At 43.2% G+C, this 24,862-nt stretch overlaps 1 protein-coding gene across 1 annotated transcript; it reads right to left on the bottom strand.

Moving 5' to 3' along the window:
* Positions 1-9,968: 9,968 nt before the first annotated feature.
* LOC123462240 (ezrin-like) lies at positions 9,969-12,558 on the bottom strand. Its single transcript, XM_045155263.1, has one exon. It carries the CDS (start codon positions 12,506-12,508, stop codon positions 10,754-10,756), a length of 1,755 nt encoding a protein of 584 aa, XP_045011198.1. The 5' UTR covers positions 12,509-12,558; the 3' UTR covers positions 9,969-10,753.
* Positions 12,559-24,862: the final 12,304 nt, after the last annotated feature.

Genomic DNA, 24,862 nt, shown 5'->3' with positions numbered 1-24,862 from the left:
TCAAATAGATGGAGAAATAAAGACATTCCATGACAAAAGCAGGTTAAAGGAGTATTTGAAGACAAAACCAGCTCTACAGAAAATACTTGATAGAATCCTCCATGCTGAAGAAAAGGAAAAGCACACATATAAGGAACCTAAAAAAAACAAGCTATACTCAAATACCAGTTAACAGAAGAGAGCACAGGTAGAACCAGAAACACACACACACACAAAAAAAAATGGCAAACATAAATACACACCTTTCAATAATATCTCTTAATATCAACGGTCTCAATGCCCCAACAAAAAGACATAGATTTGCAGACTGGGTTAAAAAGCAGGATCCTACAATTTGTTGTCTCCAAGAAACTCACCTTTCTACAAAGGATAGACATTATCTTAGGGTGAAAGGTTGGAAGACGGTGTTTCAAGCAAATGGGCCTAGAAAACAAGCAGGGGTTGCTATCCTAATATCAGACAGGGTAGACTTTAGTCCGTCGTTAGTCAAGAAAGATAAGGAAGGTCACTTTATATTGATTAAGGGCACACTCCAAAAGGAGGACATTACAATCCTAAACATATATGCACCTAACATGGGGGCTCCCAAATTCGTCAAACAAACACTAGTAGAACTAAGGTCACAGATAACACCAAACACGGTGGTGGTGGGTGACTTTAACACCCCACTCTCATCAATTGACAGGTCATCCAGGGAAAGAATAAACAGAGAGGCATCTGGACTAAATGAGGTCATAGAAGGAATGGACCTAACAGATATATACAGGACATTTCATCCAAAGGCTGCAGAATATACATTCTTTTCAGCAGCACATGGAACATTCTCTAAAATAGACCATATATTAGGACACAAAGCAAATCTTAACAAATTCAGGAAAATTGAAATAATTCCTTGCATTCTATCTGACCACAATGGAATTAAACTACAAATCAGTAGCAAGAAAGGCTATAGAGTATACACAAAATCATGGAAACTAAACAATACACTACTAAATGATGAGTGGGTCAATGAAGAAATCAAAAAGGAAATCAAAAAATTTATAGAGTCAAATGATAATGAGAACACAACATACCAAAATCTCTGGGACACAATGAAGGCAGTTCTAAGAGGTAAATTTATAGCCTTAAGTGCCTATATTAAGAAATTAGAAAGGTCACAAGTAAACGACCTAATGCTTCGCCTTAAAGCCTTGGAAAAAGAAGAACAAGGCAAACCAAAAATCAGTAGACGGGAAGAAATAATAAAGATTAGGGCAGAAATTAATGAAATAGAAACAGAAAGAACAATCCAAAGAATTAATGAAACAAAGAGTTGGTTCTTTGAAAGGATAAACAAGATTGATAAACCCTTAGCAAATCTGACCAAAAGAAAGAGAGAAGAGACACAAATTAATAAAATCAGAGATGAACAAGGCAACATCTCAACAGATTCCAGAGAAATTCAAAGAATCATAGGGACATACTATAAAAGCATACACTCCACAAAGTATGAAAATCTGAAAGAAATGGATGATTTCCTTGATCTATATGACCTACCTAAATTAAATCAAAATGAGATTAATCACTTAAATAGACCTATAACAAACATGGAGATCCGAACAGTTATCAATAATCTCCCAACTAAAAAAAGCTCAGGCCCGGATGGATTCACTGCGGAATTTTACCAGACTTTTAAGGAAGAGCTAACACCATTGCTTCTTAAGCTTTTCCAGGAAATAGAAAAAGAAGGAATTCTACCAAACTCCTTCTGTGAGGCCAGCATCACCCTGATACCAAAACCAGGCAAAGATAGAACAAAAAAAGAAAATTACAGACCAATCTCCCTCATGAACATGGATGCAAAAATTCTCAACAAAATATTGGCAAACAGAATACAAGAGTATATCAAAAAGATCATTCACCCTGACCAAGTAGGCTTTATCCCAGAGATGCAGGGATGGTTCAACATACGCAAATCTATAAATGTAATACATTACATAAATGGGTTGAAGGACAAAAATCACATGATCATCTCATTAGACGCAGAGAAAGCATTTGACAAAATCCAACATCCCTTCATGATAAAAGTCCTACAGAGACTGGGAATAGAAGGAACATATCTCAATATAATAAAGGCTATTTATGACAAGCCTACAGCCAACATATTACTAAATGGGGAAAAACTGGAAGCTTTTCCACTAAAATCAGGAACAAGACAAGGGTGTCCACTGTCCCCACTTTTATTTAATATAGTTTTGGAAGTCTTAGCCATAGCAATAAGGCAAGAGACACACATAAAAGGGATACAAGTTGGAAAGGAAGAAATCAAGTTATCATTATTTGCAGATGACATGATTCTATACATAAAGGACCCTAAAGACTCTACTAGCAAGCTGTTAGAGCTGATCAAAACCTATAGCAATGTAGCAGGATACAAAATAAATACACAGAAATCAGTAGCCTTCATATATGCTAACAACAAACACACAGAGGATGAAATCAGAGAATCACTCCCATTCACAATTGCATCAAAAAAAAAAAAAATACCTTGGAATAAACCTAACCAAGGAAGAAAAGTACCTATACAATGAGAACTTTAAAACACTCAAGCAAGAAATTGCAGAAGACACTAGAAAGTGGAGAAACATCCCTTGTTCCTGGCTTGGAAGAATCAATATCATGAAAATGGCAATCTTACCTAAAGCAATCTACACATTTAATGCAATCCCTATCAAAATTCCAAAGGCTTTCTTCATGGAAATAGAAAAAACAATCCAAAAATTCATTTGGAATCACAAAAAACCTCAAATATCTAAAATAGTACTGAGCAACAAAAAAGAGGCTGGTGGTATCACCATACCTGATTTTAACCTATACTACAGAGCCATAGTAACAAAAACAGCATGGTACTGGCACAAAAACAGACATGTAGATCAGTGGAACAGAATAGAGGACCCAGATATAAGCCCAAGTAGCTATAGCCACCTGATATTCGATAAAAATGCGAAAAATACTCATTGGAGAAGAGACAGCCTCTTCAGCAAATGGTGTTTTGAAAACTGGATATATATCTGCAGAAGGATGAAAATAGATTCTTCTCTCTCGCCATGCACAAGAATTAAGTCCAAATGGATTAAAGACCTTAACATCAGACCGGAAACTTTGAAACTGCTAGAGGAAAAAGTAGGGGAAACCCTTCAACATATTGGTCTTGGCAAAGACTTTCTGAATACAACCCCAATTGCTCAGGCAATAAAACCACAGATTAACCACTGGGACCTAATGAAATTACAAAGATTTTGCACCGCAAAGGACACAGTGAAAAAAGCAAAGAGACAACCTACAGAATGGGAAAAAATCTCCGCCAGCGATATATCTGATAGAGGATTAATATCTAGGATATACAAAGAACTCAAAAAGTTAAATAATAAGGAATCAAACAAGCCAATCAAAAAATGGGCTATGGAGCTAAATAGAGAGTTCTCAAAGGAAGAAATACGAATGGCATATAAGCATCTAAAAAAATGTTCTACATCACTAGTCATCAGGGAAATGCAGATTAAAACCACATTGAGATTCCATCTCACTCCTGTCAGATTGGCCACCATCATGAAAACAAATGATCATAAATGTTGGCGGGGATGTGGAAAAAAAGGAACCCTTCTGCACTGCTGGTGGGAATGCAATCTGGTCCAGCCATTGTGGAAATCAGTGTGGAGGTTCCTAAAATAGCTAGAGATTGATCTACCATATGACCCAGCTATAGCACTCCTAGGCATATATCCAAAGGACTCATCTCATTTCCTTAGAAGTACATGCTCAACCATGTTTATTGCTGCTCAATTTATAATAGCTGGGAAATGGAACCAGCCTAGATGTCCCTCAACAGATGAGTGGATAATGAAGATGTGGCACATTTATACAATGGAGTTCTACTCAGCGGTAAAGAAAAATGAAGTTATGAAATTTGCAGAAAAATGGATGGACCTGGAAAGGTTATACTAAGTCAGGTAACCCAGGCCCAGAAAGCCAAGCGCCACATGTTCTCTCTCATATGTGGATCCTAGCTACAGATGACCGGGCTTCTGCGTGAGAATGAAAGTACTTAGTAGCAGAGGCCAGTAAGTTGAAAAGGAGACATAAAGGGTGGAGAAAGGAAGGGAGGAGGATACTTAATAGATTGATATTGTATATATGTAATTACAATGATTGTAATGGGGAGGTAATATGATGGAGAACGGAATTTCAAATGGGAAAGTGTGGGGGTGGGGAGGGAGGGAATTACCATGGGATATATTTTATAATCATGGAAAATGTTAATAAAAATTAAAAAAAAATTAAAAAAAAAACTTTAAAAAAATAAAAAGGAGCCATGCATTTATTTCTAGCACTTGGGAGGCACAGGTAGGAGGATCATTGTGAGTTTGAGGGCATCCTGGGACTACAGAGTTCCAGGTCAGCCTGAGCTAGAGTGAAATCCTACCTCAAAAAATAAAATAAAAAATCACCAAATTTCCCAGTAAGCACATCTCTTAATGATCATACCCATATATTAAGGCTACTCTCACTTTTGGTTAGAGAAGCTTCTCTTTTCAGATGACAGTGACCTTGGGATGACTCAGAAGGTCATGGTGCTGAGGCAAAGTGACAGAGGAGTACTCAGCACTGAAATATCTCTATCACATCTTCCATGGCTCAGGGTCCATTGCAAAAGAGGTGGTGGAAATAATGTAAGAGCCAAAGGAAGGGTAGGGCTCCTTATAATGTGCTCCTCCAGACACAAAATGTCATGGATATTCATGACCTCACAGTGCCTTGACACTACCTACACAAGACCATCATAATAGGAGGAAAATATCATGACATCAAAATAAAATACAGAATTATTGAGAGGGGGAGGGGATATAATGGAAAGTGGAGTTTCTAAGGGGAAAGTGGGGAGAGGGAGAGGATTACCATGGGTTATTGTCTACAATTATGGAAGTTTACAATATAAAAATAAATAAATAAAATAATAAAGAAAAAGACTTTTTAATTTTTTATCAGAGAAAGAGAGAGAGAATTGGCATGCAAGGCCTCCAGTCTGAAATTGAATGCCAGTTGTATGTACCACCTTGTGAACATGTGTCAGATTGTGCCTCTGGCTTACATGGGACCTGGAGAGTCCAACATGTGTCCTTAGGCTTCACAAGCAGCACCTTATCTCCATCTCTCTAGCCCAAGAAAAAGATTTTTGAACATGGAAGCCTCAGACCTCAGCCCACCGCAGATCCACACCCCGCCCATCCCACATCAGGAGCTCACTGTCAAAGACAGGAAGGAGATGGCCTTTCATCAATGGCATTTGTGAGACTCACAATGTCTTCAGAGCTCTGTCCTGCCTTTGGTCTGAGAAGTACTGGGGAGCTGCCTTTTCAGCCCCCACGGGTTGTCATGGTACCTGCTGCTTCAACTTGTGATTGGACAGAACTGCAGATTGTCTCCATGGCAATAAAAAGAATCTGTGCAGAAAGGACATTTGGCTTTGGAAATGAACTCCTGGGAAGACTCCTGGGAAATAAGCCTCATCCTCTGCAGAGGCATGGGGAGTAAGGGGGAGGGGACAACAGAAATTCTCCTGCTGGAGATAGATGCAATGCCATAGCCCTTCCAATGGCCTGGGAAGTCAGCTTTCTAAAAGAAAGTGTCATCACACCTGGCCACCATAGATGCCATCTCCAAATTCCTGTCAGTACCAGGAGAAAATCGCAAGTGAGGAAAGCATAGTTGAGTTACACCTCGTCTGCCCTTTTGGTGGTTCACTGTCATTACTTTCTGCCAACCCTGCTTGTTCTCTCCTTCCTGCCACAGTCTACATAGAACTCAGCCTCTCTCCCACACTGACTTGACCCTAGACCCACTCTTCCATCAGCAGTTACGAGTTTATACAGCTAATAAAGGCATCCCTTTTCCCCCTGAAAAAAAAAGTGTATGTGTTGGACAAGCTTTGATAACAAAACAAACATCTGCTAGTGTCCAGTCTCTGAAGGCTATCTCTGCCCACCTGTGTGTCGTCTGTCCCTATGTTTCAAACCATGAGTCTAAACTTTGGCACACTTCAAGCTCACAGTACAGCAGTAAAGTCAATAGGATTCTCTCAAACTCCATTTTTTAAATATTTTACTTATTTATTTATTTGAGAAAGAGAGAGAGAGAGCAACAGAATGGGCATGCTAGTGGCTTCTAGCCACTGCAAACAAATCCAGATTCATATACCACCTTATGCATCAGGTTTCACATGAATACTGGGGAACTGAACCCAGGTCCTTTTGCTTTGCAGGCAAGTGCCTTAACCACTTAGCAATCTTTGCAGTCCTTAAACCTCTTAAATTTTTGTGCACAAATTTTCATAGCAGTTTTATTCATAACAGTAAAAAAATAACAAGCAGCTGAAATGCACAAATGACAAGATATACAAATTATGGTACATTCAGCCAATGGAATACTACCTAAAAATAAAAATGAATGAGTTTTATACAGACACTTGCCCAACCAGAATCAGGCCAAGCTGGGTTCAGAGAGATTTGCCTCCCAGGAAGGAAGCATTTCCCACCACCTCTGGGCACAATTGTGTCTTATCTCACTCTATCACACTTGCTTTCAAAGAAGGATCAGAAACCCATTCCTACTTAACTGTGATTAATAGCTGATTGGCTTATATTATCTCAAGGAAAGAAATCATTAATAAACAAATCAGATTTAGACAGCAACTGAATCAATAATCAGTGATGCAAGAGTAGACTATGGACTTTACATGTAGAAAAACAGTACCATGATATAGGTCTTATCCAGAGTCTGACTCCCTTAAATTCTAAAGGAAGTTTATTTCCTTTTCATTCCTTATTTTAAAAGCCAAGTGTGATACTTAAGGTATTATCAACTTGATCTGTTTAGTAATCCACAGGTTGCTTCCAGGAGAGATCAACTAAAGGAGGAAGTCTTTCCCCCAGGGTGAGCCCTTCCCCCAGAGTGGGCAGCCCACCTCAGAGGGGGACTTGATATTGAAAGACACAAAAGAAATAACACATAAATAATTAAACAATGGCACTGCCATTGTTTGACAAATCACTGTGAACAAAAAGAGGAGCCCAGGCTTGGCTCAGATAAGGAACCAGCTGACTAACGTGCTGACCTTTACTTCTGTAATGCTTGCTTGCTCAAAAGGACATTCTAGAAATACTTAACTGTGGGAGCCTCCAGCCTCTTGCAATAGATAGGTTCTGCAAGCAGTCTGCTGACCAGAGATAAGCAACTAGAAATGCTCCTGCACGTGCCTTCTTGGAACCAATCATTTTAAAAGATGCAATGTGATGTAACCCCTTTGCCCCCTTCCCGCTCTTTTTCCTTTATAAACCCCTACTTTTAGAAGGTCGGGGCTCTCTCCCACTCCCGCTGTGTCGGTCTGTGTGGATTGAGTCCCTGCTTAAGCTTGACATTAAAAGAAACCTGTTGCTTTTATATTCAAGTGTCTCGGCTTCTGTGGCGATCCTCTGGGTGACTTCGGGATAACTGGGGGTCTTGGCTCCTGGTCAGGGGTCTTGGCACAACAATATAAGGAGGCTCTGGGTAAAATGAGTTCCCTCCTTCCTTCCTTCCTTCCACTTGGCTGCCAGCATGGATTGAAGACCAGTGCAGACTAAAGACCAGCATCAACTGAAGACCCACATGGATCAAAACCCAGTGGCTCCTCAGGAATCCTCCAGGCTTTCAGGCACCACCTGCAGTGCCAGGTCGGGACTGCTGGGGCTTCTGGACATGAGGACTGAGCAGCTACCAGGTTCAGTGATTCTCAGACCTGCAACTGCTATTGGACTACTGTAAGCTTATCCAATAATCCCCTTTTAAAATAATTCATTCTAGCAGTTCTGTTCCTCTAGAGAACCCTGACTAATACACCAAGCAATGTGATTTATCATAAAATTCTGCTGAATTAGAGCTGGGTGTGTTGTCTCTATATGGTGACTTTACCTTCCTGCTAAGTGTCACTGCTTCCTTCCAGAAGATACACACCTTGGAACACCACCACGTTGGAATTGGGGTGCCCACAGAGGACAACAGTAACCCTAGGCAGCCAATTCTTAATGACCCTCACTTTCTTCTGGAGATTCCCACTGAAAACAAATCAAAAAGGTACACCTGGGCTCAAGTACCAACTTTACCAGTTTGTTCACTGTGTCTTTGCTGAGACTCCTCCAAAAGTAGAACCTATAAGGGCCAATTCTTTGTGATATGGCCTTGAGGTACAGGAGTGAAGAAGTGGGGACAGAGATACAGGTCAGTAACAAGAGTTGACATAAGAATGCATTGTGGAGGTTATATCTGTGAGCAACCAATATCAATTCTATAAGGATCTACTGAGATACATCCAGAATGCCTCTGGACTTTCCTCCCATGGGTCTGAAAGTAGTGTTGGCCAGCTCCTGTCCCCTGCTGCATTCACCCTACACTTTCAATTTTTTGTACATATCCCACACAGTATTTCTTGAAGCCATTTGGGCAAGTAAGTCACTGACTCTTTCTGGAATCTCAGGTTCTCCCTGAGATTGTCAGGTCTTCACAGAGCAGTTATGAACTTTAAGAAAGAATTCCTGAGAAGCCATAGCACAGTGTCTGGCCCAGAATAAAGACTCAATGAAAAGCAGCTGCCACTCTCTGGTTGTGACTGAGGGAGCACCATTGCTGAACTGTAAGACTCTGCATTCACCCACCCCACCTTTTGGAAGAATTCAAATCCAACAGGACCGAAATTCATGCAAGAAATTACTCTGGAGGAGTATCCTGAGTTCCAGGTCTAGAAAGCTCTATAGGGGATTTTCTCTTTCCCAAAAGAAAAACAACCCATGTAGCCTGAGTTGGTGAGACAAGGAAGGCTATAGCAGGAGCTGGGAGGCAGCAGTATCCTCCACTTATTCTAGAAGGAATAATCTTCTTATGTTCCAGGAATTTGGGGGAAAAAAAAAGGGGGGGATTCCAAAGAAGCAGGAAGTGCTAGAAGCTAGACATACATGAGTAGACTTTCAGAAGAATTCTCATTTACTTCATTCATCTATTCAACCAGCCTTTGCTGAGGACTTTGTATTGCCAAGCTGCCCACTAGTAGCTTCAGGACAAATAGGAAAGCAAAACAATGATGCCCATGCCCTGTTATTAGTAGGAATAAAGCTCCTAAGCACAAGGAGTGATGCTGTAAAAAGAAAAAGACTGATAAGTGCTGGCTGGTGAAAAGGCTGAGCGGTTAAGGTGTTTGCCTGTGAAGCCTAAGGACCCAGGTTCGATTCCCTAGTACTCACATAAGCCAGATGCACAAGGTGGCATATGTGTCTGGAGTTTGCAGTAGCTGGAGGCCCTGGCATGCTGTTCTGTCTTCCTTCCTTCCTTCCTTCTTTCCTTCCTTCCTTCCTTCCTACCTTCCTTCCTTCCTTCCTTTCTCTCTCTCTCTTTCTCTCTGCTCTCTCTCTCTCTCATAAATATAAATAAATAAATAAATGACTGAGAAGAGAGGCAGAGGCAGGATCTAAGAGGAAATGGGGCTTCATCTAAAGTTGATGGAAAACCATTCCAAAGGACTTACATATACATCTGTCAGTCACCACACTGCTATGGCTTGAACATGCCCCTTCCTAAATCATTTAACATTCAATGTGATAGAATTTAAAGGTGAGACCTTTAAGAGGTGATTAGATCATAGGGGCTGCTCCACTTACGAATGGAATTGAGACCTTTAAAAAATAAGTTTCACATAGCATTTGGATGTCTTGCCCTTCCATTTCCTACCATGCTTTCTTCTCCTCCTCAGGATGCAAAATTTCAAGGTATCATCTTGAAAGCAGAGAGGCTGAACCTTAAACTGCTACCACACTAATTTTGGACTTCCCAGCCTTCAGAAACATGATGAAAGAAGTTTCTGGTTTTTTTTTTTTTTGACATGGTTTTAATATGTAATATTTTTTTTTATTCTGTAAAAGGTAACAAAATATACAGAACAAAACTTTCCCTTTTTAAAACTAATGTTACAAACCCATATTATCACATATATAAATACTATACTCTATAGCAGATCATTAGGTATATAAGTCCAACAATGTATTCTAACAGTTAAGGATGAAAACAAGGTTTTTTTTTTGTTTTGCTTTTTAAATCAGAGAGTCCTGTACTGTTCACTCTAAATGACTGCTACAGATTCTGTCAGCAGCCTCCACTGGTGTCTGGAGGGAGGAAATCATTGTGTGGGGAGGAGTGTTTAATAAGACTCAAATTTCAGAATAATTTTCACCCCTCAAAACGCAGAGAGGGATCCTTCATAGAAATCAAGAACAAATCAAACAATCAGCTCATTTCAAAACTAGGGAAGGTATGGCACACATGTGAGCCGCGGAGTGTGGTCTTAATGACAGTGAACCTCGAGTCATGTGGGCCGGCGCGAAGCTTGTTAGGCTTTACAGGCACCTGAAGCCCATCGGCCCTGCTCCAAGCATGAAGCAGGAAGAGATTCCGTTACTCGCATCAAAATCAGGCCTGTTTGGCACTATGATACAGCTGGAAGAATCAACCGGGAAGGCTTCCATGGGTTCCGGGCCAGAACACTTCTGCCAGGTAACTGCTCTTTTTTTTTTTTTTTTTTAAGGTACTGGAACACATTGGGGGCAGGGAGGGAGGTTTCTAGATTTAGAGTACTCAAGAGCCAAGTGCGGCAGAGCCCCGCGGCGAGGCGCCCTCCACCCTCAGTCCCGGCCTTTTACATCGCCTCGAACTCGTCGATCCGCTGCTTGGTGTTGCCCTGCCGGATCTGCCGCAGCGTCTTGTACTTGTCCCGGCCTTGCCTCATGTTCTCGTTGTGGATGATGTCATTGTGGGTCCTCTTGTTCTCATCTCTGGCCTGGGACAGCTCGTTGCTCAGGGTCAGCAGCTGCCGCTGGACACGCTCGTTCTTCTCGGCCTCGGTGATGCGCTTCTCCTCGTTGCGGTCGTCCAGGATGCCCTCGCTGGACAGCTCGGCGCTGTAGCCCGTGGGATCCGCACCCTCGTCCTGCAGACCTTCCTGCACGTGGAAGTTCACGGGCTCGTAGGCTGGGGGCGGCGGGGGCGCCGTCATTACCAGGTGCAGCTCCTCCTTGGTCTTCACCAGGTCGTCCTGGGCTTCCTTGGCCCGGTGCTGCCACTCCTCAACTTCGTCCTCCTTGCGTCGCCGTGCCTCCTCCAGCAGCGCGATCTTGGCGGTGTACTCCGCCAGCTCTGTGGCCAGCTGCTCCTGGCTCTTTATCTGATCCTGGGCCTGTCTCTCCAGCTCCTCCTTGGCCCGCAGGGCGGCCACACGGTCAGCCTCCAGGCGCTCGGCCTCCTCCTGGGCTCGCTTCTTCTCGTCCTCCAGCTGGAGCGCCCTCTCGATCTGCTCTGAGAGCTCTTTCTCGGCCTTCTTGGTCTTCTGCTCGTAGTCCTGCAGCCGCATCATCAATTCCTCCTTCTCGCGCAGCATCTGCTCCTTTTCCCTCTCCAAGGTCTCTCTCCTCTTCTTCTCGGTTTCCAACTGTTGCCGCTCCAGCTGCTTCTGGTGCTTCTCCTCCCGCGCCTGGGCCTTCATCTGCTGCACCTCGATGGTGTCCGGCTTCCTGCGGCGCATGTACAGCTCGTGGTTCCCCATGCAGAGCTGCAGGATCCGCTTGTTGATTCTCAGGCGGGGAGCGTAGAACACAAAGTCAGGAGCCTTCTTGTCGATGGGCTTGATAACGAACTTTTTGTCATTGAAAGAGATGTTCCTGATTTCGCTCCAAGGGAAGCCAATCTTTGGGGTCAACTTGTCATCTTTCTCATAAATGTTAAGTCCCAGGGCGTCAACTCCAAGCCAAAGGTCTGTTCCTTTCTTGTTTTTGATCTCGAAATAGTTGATTCCGTACATTTCCAGGTCCTGGGCAATCTTCAGGTATTCCAGCATGGCGCTGTCTTTGAGCATGCCCCGGTGCTCCGCATGCCACACCTGGATCCGGTCCTCCCACTGGTCCCTGGTAAGCTTGTGCTGGTCCATGACTCTCTGAGGGATCAGCCGCTCGGAGCTGAGGTACCCAGACTTGTGAAGCTCCTTGTTATAGTCCCCGAACTTGGCCTGTACGGCATAGGAGCCCAGGAGCACAGCCGTCTCGGGGGGACAGTAGATCTCGTCGCTGAGAATGCCCTCCTTCACCTGCAGGAAGAACAGCTTCTGCGTGATGTCCTGGATGAGCTCTTCGGACACATCCTCGGGGTAGAACTTGGCCCGGAACTTGAACTGGACGGGGTTCTCTTTCCTGACCTCCTGTGCGGACACCTTTTTATCAAGTTTCAACCAGGTGGGAAATCCTTTATTGTCCACATACTGGAGGCCAAAGTACCATACCTCCCGGAGGCCAATAGTCTTTACCACCTGGTCGAAAAGCTGCTTCCCGGTGGTGTTGGGCTGGATGGCGAACTCCAGCTCCGCATCCATGGTGGTCACGCGGACATTGATTGGCCGGGGCATTTTCGGTCGCTGGTGGCCGCCTGGATCCCTGCGAGAGTCGGCTGTGCAGCAGCAGCAGCAGCAGCAGCGGTGGAGACACGTCCGGAGCCAGAGGCGGAGGGAAGCCCGGAGCACATGCCAGTTTCTGGTTTTTATAAAGCACCTACCCAATCTTGGATATTTTGTCATAGCAGCCCAGGCAGATAAAATATCCCTCATTGTTCTGAATGTTTCATCTTAACCAAGGAGTGGCAGCACACATCCATAATACTAGGGCTAAAGTAGGAGGACTGTAAGTTCAAGCCCAACCTGGGGTCCAAAGCAAAATCAAATCTCAAAAAAACAAACACCAACAAAGCGGCAACTTCTGTAACAGTACTATTCTATCTAGAAAAGGAAAAAGAACGATATAAGCTGCCTCTGAAGTACAAGGAGGATTGCTGTGAACTCAAAGCCAGCCTGGGACTACAGAGCACATGCCAAGTCAACCTGGGCTAAAATGAGACCCTACTTTAAAAAAAAAAAAAAAGAAAAAAGAAAGAAAGAAAGAAAAGAAAAAGGAGAATGAATCAAACTCTGTGTGTGTGTGTGTGTGTGTGTGTGTGTCTTCTTGCAAATAAATAATAAATGAAATTATCTTTAAAAAAAAAAAAAACACAGAGAAAGCTGGGTGTGGTGGTGCACGCCTTTAACCCCAGCACTCGGGAGGCAGAGGTAGGAGGATTGCTGTGTTCGAGGCCACCCTGAGACTGCATAGTGAATTCCAGACCAGCCTGGGCTAGAGTGAGACCCTACTTCTAAATAAATAAAAATAAAAATAAAAACCAGAATAAACCAACTACACTGCCCTGGGACAATAGGAAAGATGCCCTGAGGGTCAGACCCAACCCACTGAAGGCTCAAGACAGAAAAAAATGCAAGAATAAAGGAAGAATACTAAAAGTGGGTTCTGCTTCCCAAGGTCAGCATGAGGCTGCTATAGCTGTCTTCCATGGGTGCCAGGTTCCATCTTGAGCTGATAATAGAACTTGGCAACATCATCCACATGGTACTAACTCAGAATAGAAGAGAGGCCTTTCACCTTCACTCATTTTGAAGTACTTAAATCTGTTACTGTGTTTATTGAAAATGTTTTCTTTAATAAGTGTAAGTGTTGTCTATATCCTCCAGCAAAGAGCACTAGGAACACAACTGTCATCAAATAAAACTGACTTTACTGACTCACTGCAATGAGGGAGCACACCCTGGGGAACTGTGGGCAGTCTCAGTAAGGAACATTAAGAAAGGACTTATAGGAGTTGGTTTATGTTAAGATACCTTGCAGGGGACCCACGGAAGCAAGGCTGGGATAGACACTGACCAGAAGCAGAGGAGTTGTTCAATTACAGCCTTCGTCATAGGCAAGAAGAAAAGAGCAAAGTCAAAGGCACCACCAATAGAGCAGCAACGTTCACTCTTGTCAGGCAAGATGGGAGGGGCAATGTTTGATCATACTTTAATCATCAGTTGGGGGGAGTCTGTGTTCAGGTGTGATTTCACAGTGGTCTTACGTTTGTCTTTACTCATCAAGTTGGCAGAGTGATGTTGGGATTTCATAAAATCTTTTTTTTTTTAAGGCTTTGCCAACAGTGACAAGCAGATTCTAACTCCAGTTACTCCAGACCTTATGCATCTGTCCATCTCTCAGAAATCTGGGGAGAACCTTTTCCAGAGACCACCACCCCAAGGTCTGTGGCTTCAACACAGAAGAGAATTCCAGGAAAAGCTACTGTGAAGCAAAATCGAGAACTTTGGCCTGGAGAGATGGCTTAGGGTTAAGTGCTTGCCTGTGAAGCCTAAGGACCCTGGTTCAAGGCTCAATTTCCTAGGACCCGCGTTAGCCAGATGCACAAGGGGGTGCACGTGTCTGGAGTTTGTTTGCAGTGGCTGGAGGCCCTGGCACGCCCATTCTCTCTCTCTCTCTCTCTGCCTCTTTCTCTCTCTGTCGCTATCAAATAAATACATAAACATAAACAAAAAAAATCAAAATTGAGAACTTTGTTAAAAGGCAGAAAAGGGGGGCTGGAGAGATGGCTTAGTGGTTAAGGCGTTTGCCTGCAAAGCCAAAGGACCCAGTTTTGATTCCCCAGGACCCACGTAAGCCAGATGCACAAAGGGCACATGCATCTGGAGTTTGTTTGCAGTGGCTGGAGGCCCTGGCATGCCCATTCTCTGTCTCTCTTTATCTCTCTCTGCTTGCAAATACATAAATAAATAAAAATTAAATTTAAAAAGGGTAGAAAAGGGGGCTGAGGAGATGGCTCATTGGTTAAATGTGCTTGCTTTAAAAGCCTGGCAGCCCTGGGTTTGATTCCCCAGTACCCATGTAAAGCCAGGTGCACAAAGTGGTACATGCATCTGAAGTTCATTTGCAGTGATAGGAGGTCCTGGTGCACCCATTCTCATTCACCCCCCCCCAAACAAATATGCTTTTAGAAGATAAACAGAGGAGGCTAGGAATATTGTTCAGTAGTTAAGGTGCCTGCATGCAAAGCCTGATGGCTTGGATTCAATTCCCAAGCCTGGGTTCAGTTCCCATGCAAGTCAGACACAAAAAGTATCACAAATTATTATTTGTTTGCAGTGGCAAGAGGCCCTGATGTGCATGCATGCGAACACACACACACACACATGCTCAAATAATTTTTCTTAAGGTAGAAAGAAACAGGTGTTTCAAGAAAGTGAAAGGAACAAAAGATAAACAGGTGTGGGGCTTCTCTGAAGAAGAACTACCTACAGAAAGGAAAAGATGTACCCAGCCAGGCGTGGTGGCACACACCTTTAATCCCAGCTCCCGGGAGGCAGAGTAGGAGGATTGCCATGAGTTCAAGGCCACCCTGAGACTACATAGTGAATTCCCAGGTCAGCTTGGGCTAAAGTGAGACCCAACCTTGAAAAACCAAAATAATAATAATAATAATGTACCCAAGTGTGTACATGCTGTTCAAAGGAGGGCAACAGCATTTCTATGTCTCTTGAAGGTGGGCATGGTGGCTCACGCCTTCAATCTTAGCATTCAGGAAGCTGAAGTAGGAGGAACTCTGTAGGTTCAAGGCCAGTCTGGGCTACAGAGTGAGTTCTAGCAGGTCAGCCTTGGCTAGAGTGACAAAGAAAGAAACCAAATTTTAAAAAGCAAACGTGTTTTTGTAAGGCATGTGCATGTGCGTGCATGTGTGAGGGCTCCCCTACATCCCTAATGGTTTCTAGGAAACCACTCCCACCTTCCCTTTGACATTGTTCAGTTCTTAGTAAACAAAGTTTTTGGCTGATACTGTCGAGAGGAGTGCAAATGATCAGTGGGATTGTGCCTCCACCAATGGTGTTTGAAGGTTGAATTCCTTTGAGGTGTGAAGTCTTCTATTTTCTCCTTATCAGTAAAAGAAGATCAGATCCTAGGAACACAGCCTCTGACCATTAGCTTGCCTTAGTTTCACATATGTATTTCTTCATCAACCTACTAGTAAAAATCAAACTCAGGTTGATATTGTGTTGCAGCCCGGTTCGCATTGCTGGTAGAAATCACCCAACAAGAGCAGCTTCTGGGAAAAAGAGATTTATTTTGGCTTGCAGGCTCGAGGGGAAGCTCCACGATGGCAGGGGAAAACAATGGCATGAGCAGAGGGTGGACATCACCCCCTGGCCAACAGAAGGTGGACCACAGCAACAGGAGGCTGTGCCAAACACTGGCACAGGGAAACTGGCTATAAAGCCCATAAGCCCGCCCCCAACAATACACTCCCTCCAGAAGGCCTTAATTCCCAAATCTCCATCAGCTGGGAACCTAGCACTCAGAACACCTAAGTTTATGGGGGACACCTGAATCAAACCACCACCTATTATATATATGTAAGTACAATGATTGTGATGGGGAGGTAATATGATGGAGAATGGAATTTCAAAGGGGAAAGTTTGCGGGGGAGGGAGGGAATTACCATGAGATATGTTTTTATAATCATGGAAAATGCTAATAAAAATTTTTAAAAAATCAAACTCATATTCCCAATAACTATGTCCAACTTTAATCCTAGCACTTAGGAGGCTGAAGTAGGAGAATCTCTGTGAGTTTCATCTGGGTGTGGTGGCACACACCTTTAATCCCAGCACTTGGGAGGCAGAGGTAGGAGGATCACCATGAGTTCAAGACCATCCTGAGACTCCATAGTGAATTCCAGGTCAGGCTGAGCTAGAGGGAGACCCTACATTGAAAAGCCAAAGGAAAAAATAACATTTTCAACTTATTATAGTAAGATGATAGTAGTTTTCAAGCAACATAAAACTATGTGCTACCTCATGAACATATGACCCAGTTTGTTTCATCTCCAGTATCTTAAAGTTGTATCAACTTTACTACCAGTTGTCATCTGAACCCATTGTGCAATGGCACAATTTTGTTTTTATATTTTGTTCAAAAAAATCAGTGGATCCTAAAGGTCTTGTGAGATTTCATGGTGAGGCACACAGTCAAGTCACAGTAGAAGAAAAGAGAGCCAAAGATGTTTCCCTGCATCACTAAAAGCCTGTGGACTCTGGGCTGGAGACATTGCTTAATGGTTATGTCTCTTGCATGCAAAGTCAAAGGACCCAGGTTCAATTTCCCAGTACCCACATAAGCCAGATTCACAGGTGGTACATGAGTCTGGAGTTTTTTTACAGTTGGTTCAGCAACTTTTTGTGAATGCCAAAAGTCTCTTTAGTGGAATATATTCCAGCTTAGTTTCATCATGGTAGAAAAAAGCCTGGCAATGGCTCATATCTTCATACATCAGCAGTAGGGAGAGGAAGCATCCTGAGTGAGCTAGCTCTGAACACCCAATAGGCTGGACTAATAAATTTCAAGGCCTACCCCCAGTAACACACCTTCTCCAGCACGGCTGTATCTCCCAAAGGCTCCACCAGCTGGGAACCAAGTAAGTGGTTTAATCACAAACACATGAGGCTATGGGGGTCATTTTACATCCAAACCAATATTCCCACTGTTGGCTGGAAAGCAAAAGGACTGGCCAGGCTCTCTGACCAAGGGGTTGGCAGAAGTTAATGCCAGCTCTGCAGCATAGTCATAAAGGACTATTTCTGTTCAAATCCAGAAGCACCTGCCCTGAAAAACAACCTCATAGGAAATCATCAATGGAGGTGTACAGAGAGCTGGGAAACTTTCAACCATCTTCTGTGATAAAGTGACAGAACTCACCAATTCTCTCGTGTAGTTCTATCTTCTTGATTTCTCTATGGAGCAGAAGTGAGGGAGCAAGTGTTGGAGTGAGTTAGGAAAGCAGGGGCTGCCTACACTGAAGGCCAAGGAACTTGATTTCTGGGCCATATCTCCCACAAGCCCACCACTGTGCCAGGAAAAAGAGAGGAAAGGTGAAATAAATTAGATATTTTCAATAATCTTTTCCAGTTCTCTCTTCCTGGATTCTGGGGTATAGCTACTCCCAAAGAAGGTGATGGGCAGGTTTCAAGGACACAGACCAGATGAACTGGAAAAACATAGCCTCTTTGATAGGCACACAGGTTGGATCTTATGATCCTCAGGAGTACACCTCCTCATACCTGCATCAATGCCTAACCCCAACAAGTCATTCATGGCAGGAAGCAAAGAGCCTCCCAGAAAGGTTTGGCATAAAGTCAGCTGACAAAGCTCAGGACAGAAAACAAAAGAATGATTAGAGGAAGGTTCTGGAAATGTTTCTTTCTGGGCTAGAGAGATGGCTTAGTAGTTAAGGTGCTTGCCTGCAAAGCCTAAGGACCCATGTTCAATTCCCCAGGACCTACATAAGCCAGATGCACAAGGTGACACATGCATTTGGAGTTCATTTGCAATGGCTAGAGACCCTGGTGCACCCATTCTCTCTCCCTCCCCCCCCCTCAAATAAATAAATTAAATTAAAAATGTTTCTTTCTGATGAAAGGGTATGGGATCTGTTTCATAGTTGGAGGTTAAGGGTTCTGTGGTCTAAATGTGTTCTCCAAAATTCATATGTTGAGATTTAATCACTAATGTGATAGTAGTGAGGCCTTTAGGGAAGGATTAAATCATGAGACTAAGACCCTCACTAATGGGATTAGGGTCTTTAAAAGGAGCTTGAGGAAGTAGTGTCTCTCTTTCCTCTTCTACCAATGGAGACACAACAGTGAGGCACTATCTGCAAGTAGAGTAGTGTTATCTGACACCAAATGATAGCACCATCCTAGTCTTCAAAATGGTAAAAAGTAAAACTAATTTTTGTAAATTCTCCACTATGGAATGAAGATATACACCAGTTTGAAGACTGCTTACTTGGCATGCACAAACCCTGGCTTTGATCCTCAGCACCACATAAACAGCATAGTAGCACATGCCAGTAATCCCAACAACAGAGGTAAAAAGCAGGAGGATCAGAAGTTCAAGGTCACACTTGGCTACACAGCAAGCTCAGGGCCAGTCTGGAACATGAAACCATGTCTCAAATGGATGAATGAATGAATGAGTGAGTGAAATCTTTATAATGTGGTATTTTGTTACAGCAGATTAACCAACTAAAACAAGGGTTGCAGTTTCCTGTGTTTTACATATTGTACTCACCTCTCCCACCTGTTAGAAGACACTCTCCAGATGTGAACCAACTGTGCTCTCTGGAAACTCTCTAGTTGGCACGGAGAACCGTCATCATTCAATCTGATTCTAAAATGCTTGCTGAAGGAACCAATTGTTAAACCCCAAAGACCCACATCTCAATCCCTCCCTTGGCTTGCTTCAGGTCACCAAGGCATCCATCAATACCACCAACATCTTTATCAGTTGTCAGTTGGGTCACCAGAAATGGAACATAAGGAAGTCCCCTTCCCAGATTCTCACATTCTAAAACTATTCTGATAGTAACTAACTTAGTTAATGTGAATTTTTTGTTATGTATGTAAAAATTATGATATTAATTTTTGCATTTAAATAATTCTATTTTGCAGCAGTTAGAATTGTCACTGAACATTATTGAAAGGCCTTACTATGGTTTCAATGTGAAGTAACCCCCATAGACTCACATGTTTGAACACTTGGTCCCCAGCTGGTGGTGGGATTTGGGAAGGTTGTGGAACCATCAGGAAGTAGAGGCTTTCTTTGAAGAAGTGGGCTCTAGGGCAGACCTTGAAGGTTGTGTGTGTGTGTGTGTGTGTGTGTGTGTGTGTGTACAGTATGCATGTGGCATACTATATGATGTGTTGTGTATGCATATGTGTGTGCAGATGTATAGTCATGCACTTGGGGAGGCCACAGGAGAACTTTGGGTGCCCTTCTCTATTGTTCAAGCATGTATTTCCTTGAGACAGTGTCTCTCCCTAAACCCAGCATGGCCATCAGTCAGTGACCCCCATTCATTCTCTTGTCTCTGACTCCCAAGGACTTGGGTTTCTGATGTACATGGTCATGCTCAGCTTTTTACATGATTTCCTGAGAGTCAGACTCAGTGGTTTCCAGTCTAAGAGCCCTCATGCTTAAGCAGTAAGCACTCTTACCTACTCAGCCAACTCCCCAGCCCAGACCTTGAGGTTTCATAGCCTGGCCCCACTTCCTATTCATCCTCTGCTTCCTGACTGTGGATGCAATGTGACCAAACACCCCTCTGCTCTTGCTGCCATGTCTATGATGAGATGTATCCTCTTAGAACTACAAGCCAGAATTAACTCTTTGCCTTATTTTTTAAATTAAATTATTTATATTTATTGAGGAAAGTTCAGAGCCAAGGGAAGGCACCCATGTGGCTAGACATTCCACATGGAAGGCCTGGGGAAAACAAGTATAGAAAGAGAAAAGGAAGTTCAAGGAGCCCCTGCCATGTGGGGAGCTGGAGGGGATAAAGAAACCATGTGGAGGGCTGGAGAGATGGCTTAGTGGTTAAAGTGCTTGCCTGCAAAGCCAAAGGACTTTGGTTCAATTCCCTAGTACCCACGTAAGCCAGATGCTCCAGGAGGTACATGCATTTGGAGTTTGTTTGCAGTGGCTAGAAGCCGTGGCACACCCATTCTTTCTCTCTCTCACACTCTTCCTCTTATCTTCTCTCAAATAAATGAATAATAATAATAATTTTTTTTAAAAAAGAAACCATGTGGAGAGTAAGAGCTAGGGGCCCTCACGATGAGTGAAAGCACCTACAGCTGGACGTTCCCAAGTGATCCAACTCTTATCTTCTTTAAGCTGCTTCTTGACAGGTATTTGGTGGCAGCATTGGGTAAAGTAACAAGCTGGGCATGGTGACGCACACCTTTAATCCCAGCACTGGGGAGGCAGAGGCAGGAGGAGCACTATGTGTTCGAGGCCATCCAAAGACTACATAGTGAATTTCTCTAGCCACTGCAAGTGAACTCAAGATGCACATGCCATCTTGTGCATCTGGCTGTATGTGGGTACTAGGAAATCAAACCTGGGTCATTTGGCTTTGCCAGTATGCACCTTAACCACTAAGTCATCTCTCCAGCCCCCATCTTTTTAATTTAACTCTGGGTTTTTTTTCTAACAACCCTGAGGGACAGCCATAGGAACTGTTCAACCCATTAATGTGTGATATGAGTTCAGGTAGCTTGAAAGCCTCCAGGAATTTTCTGAACAATACTTTGGAGGAAATGAACTAATTTTTATTTTGTACAGAGAGTTTCTGCTTCTCCCTGGAGCTAAGCAGAAACAAAGATTTGACTGTTCTGACCCTTAAATATATTTGAGACCATAGACTATTACCTCCTAGAGACCTTGAAACAAACACACATTTAATGCCCTACTCATGCACTCTTCCCTTCATCCTGATTTCAGATGTGGCTGGCATGAGCTATTTTCTGTGGTCCTTGAGTCGTTGCACTGTGAGGAGCATTTTCCTCTCTGATTGGAGGGGACACTGATAACTCCCTCCCAGGAAAACCCTGGGTTAATGGAAAGGGACAAGTCATAGATAAATGTTCCCCATGCCAGTCTCAAAATGGATGCCTCACTTGTTAGAAGCACTCCACACTCCTCTTTGGGGAGTGGGGATAGTGGCTTGTAGTGCTCCCTCCATAATATACCCCCATAGCAGCCCCTGCTTTCCTAACTCACTCCAACACTTGCTCCCTCACTTCTGCTCCATAGAGAAATCAAGAAGACAGAACTGCAAGAGAGAATTGGTGAGTTCTGTCACTTTATCACAGAAGATGGTTGAGAGACAGATTTATATTCAGGCCCCAGCCTTGCCTCTCCCAAGCTATATATAGATGGATGGATGGATGGATGGTGGGACAGATGGGCAGACAGACAGACAAACTCTCTGGAGCAGATAGCAATTAAAAACATCCAAAATCACATCTTCCAAGGCTCAGGGACCATTGAAGAAGAGGTGGCACAAAGAATGTAAGAACCAAAAGAAGGGGAAGAGTACATTGCAATGTGTCTTCCAGACACAAAATGGCTGTGGTATTCATGACCTCACAGTGGCTGACACTACCTACACAAGACCTGCATAAATAGAAGGGGGAAATGATGACAGCAAAACAGAAGAGAGACTAATTAGGAAGAAAATGGGATTCAGTGGAGAGGAGATTCAAAAGGGGGAAAAGGGAGGATGGAGGGAAGGCATATGATTGTGAGATACTGTCTGGTATGTATGGAGGTGATCAATAAAGGGTTTTTTTTTTTAAGGAGAAAGCTAACTGAGTATTCAGCATGCATCCCTCTCTTCAATTCCTCCCTGCTGATGTGACAATGTGATGACAATTTTCTACCCCTGCCATGATGAATTTCCTTAGAAACTGTAAGCTCTTTTCCTTCCATAAGCTGCCTCAGGTCAGGTGTTTCTTCACAGCAATGAGAAAGTAACTGATACAATGGTAATGTATATTAATATGACCATTACCGAAAACTAACTGGAGGTTACTCAAAACACTGAAAATAGATTGCATTATTCTACTCTTGGGCATTTATCCAAAAGATGCGAAGTCAGTTTTTCAAAGAGCCATCTGCATGCATATTATCTCATGATTACTGCAACCCCTGTCACAATAGTGAAGGTATAGAATCAACTCAAGTGTCCATCAAGGGATAAACTGATAAAGAAAGCATGGTATTTACACAACAGGACACTATTCAGGTTTTAAAAACAAGAAAACTCTGTCATAACACAACCTGGGTAGAATTTGAGAATGTCATGCTAAGTAAAATAAGTCAGGAATAGGAAAAGAAATACTGCTTTGTCTCACTTGTACATGGAATGTAAAACAACTGAACTCAACGAAGCAGGAAGCAGAATGGGGTGTTTACAAGATTCTGAGGAGGAGTAGTTGGAATCACGGATGGCCAAACAGTATAAAACCTCAGACAGCACAAGTAAGTTTACTTTTCTTTGAGATCTGTTGCACATTGTTCTGAATAGATTTCAATAATAAAAATATATTGTGGGAGCCAGGCATAGTGGTGCACGTCTTTAATCCCGGCACTTGGGAGGCAGAGGTAGGCCAGCCTGAGATTACATAATGAATGAATTCCAGGAGGATCGCCATGAGTTCAAGGCCATCCTGAGACTCCATAGTGAATTCCAGGTCAGCCTGAGCTAGAGTGAGACCCTGCCTCAGGAAAAAAAAAAAAAAAAATATATATATATATATATATATATATATATATATATATATATATATATACACATATTTATATATATAAATATAAAATAAGTAAAACAAATATATATATACATATATATATGTACATATATATATATATTGTGGGAGCGAGGCATAGTGGTGCACGTCTTTAATCCCAGCACTTGGGAGGCAGAGGTAAGGGGATCACCATGAGTTCAAGGCCAGCCTGAGATTACATAATGAATGAATTCCAGGTCAACCTGAGCTAGAGTGAGACCCTACCTCAAAAAAAAAAAAAAAAAAAAAAACCAGGCGCGGTGGTGCACACCTTTAATCCCAGCACTTGGGAGGCAGAGGTAGGAGGTTCACCATGAGTTCAAGGCCACCCTGAGACTACATAGTGAATTCCGAGTCAGCCTGAGCTAGAGTGAGATCCTACCTCAAAAAAACAAACAAACAGAGAGAGGGGGAGGGAGAGAAAGAATGGGGATGACAGGGTCTCTGGTCACTGCAAATGAACTCCAGACACATGTGCCATTTTGTGCATTTGGCTTTATATGGGTACTGGAGAACCTGGCCCATCAGGCTTGGCAAGCAAGTGTCCTTAACTGCTAAACTATCTCTCTAGCCCCTGTTGTGACAATTTTTAATTCAGATTCTCAAATGATTGTGTGGCCCAGAAGATGAAAAATATCTATTTGCCTAGGAAACCCCAGAAATAATTCAGGATCCTTCTACCACCCAGCCCTCTCTTTGGCTCTGCATGGCTTCCAGCAGGCCCAGCTCACACATGAGGTATAAAGCCTCCCGTGAAGCTACATGATCAGTCTGGACTATAATGGGTATGCCACAGGAGAAGCTTGTCCCCCCCCCCCCACAAACATTGTCCTGCATTCCACATTTGCCACAAGCCTCCTGTGAGGATAAATTTTATTTTATTTTTAAGTTTTTCGAGGTAGGGTCTCATTCTAGTCCAGGCTGACCTGGTATTCACTATGAAGTCTCAGGGTAGCCTCAAACTCATTGTGATCCTCCTACCTCTGCCTCCTGAGTGCTGGGATTAAAGGTATGTGCCACCATGCCCAGCCCTGATTTTACTTTAGGAAAGACATGCTTACAGCACAAATTAGAGAAAAGGCTGAAAACTTTTTCCTTAAAGTTGCTTACAGCAGCATACACACAAGAAGAGCCACGTGAGGCTGCAGAGATGGCTTAGTGGTTAAAGCGCTTGCCTTTGAGGACTAAAGACCCCAGTTCGAGGCTCGATTCTCCAGGACCTGTGTTAGCCAGATTCACAAGGGGGCACATGAGTCTGGAGTTCATTTGCAGTGGCTGGAGGCCCTGGTGTGCCTATTCAATCTCTCTCTCTCTCTCTCTCTCTCTCTCTTTGTCTGCCTTTTCTCTGTCTGTCTGTCACTCTCAAATAAATAAATAAAAATGAACAAAAAGCTGGGCATGGTGGCACATGCCTTTAATCCCAGCACTTGGGCAGCAGAGGTAGGAGGATCACCGTGAGTTCAAGGCCACCCTGAGACTACATAGTGAATCCCAGGTCAGCCTGGGCCAGAGTAAGACCCTACCTTGAAAAAGCAAAATAATAATAATAGTAATAATAATAATCAAAAAATAATTTAAAAAAAGAAGAGTCACATGTGTTGGCTAGATCAGGCAGAATTGACAGTGGTTCTGGGGGAGAGTCCTTAGGCTAAGGATACTGAAGAGTTTTCTTTCTTAAGCCTCCTGGACAATTTACAGATCCCTAGGCTC

Source organism: Jaculus jaculus, chromosome 7, assembly GCF_020740685.1.
Source record: "Jaculus jaculus isolate mJacJac1 chromosome 7, mJacJac1.mat.Y.cur, whole genome shotgun sequence".
Lineage (NCBI taxonomy): Eukaryota > Metazoa > Chordata > Mammalia > Rodentia > Dipodidae > Jaculus > Jaculus jaculus.
The sequence above is the reverse complement of the archived record's forward strand: the minus strand, read 5'-3'. Positions and strand labels throughout refer to the sequence as shown.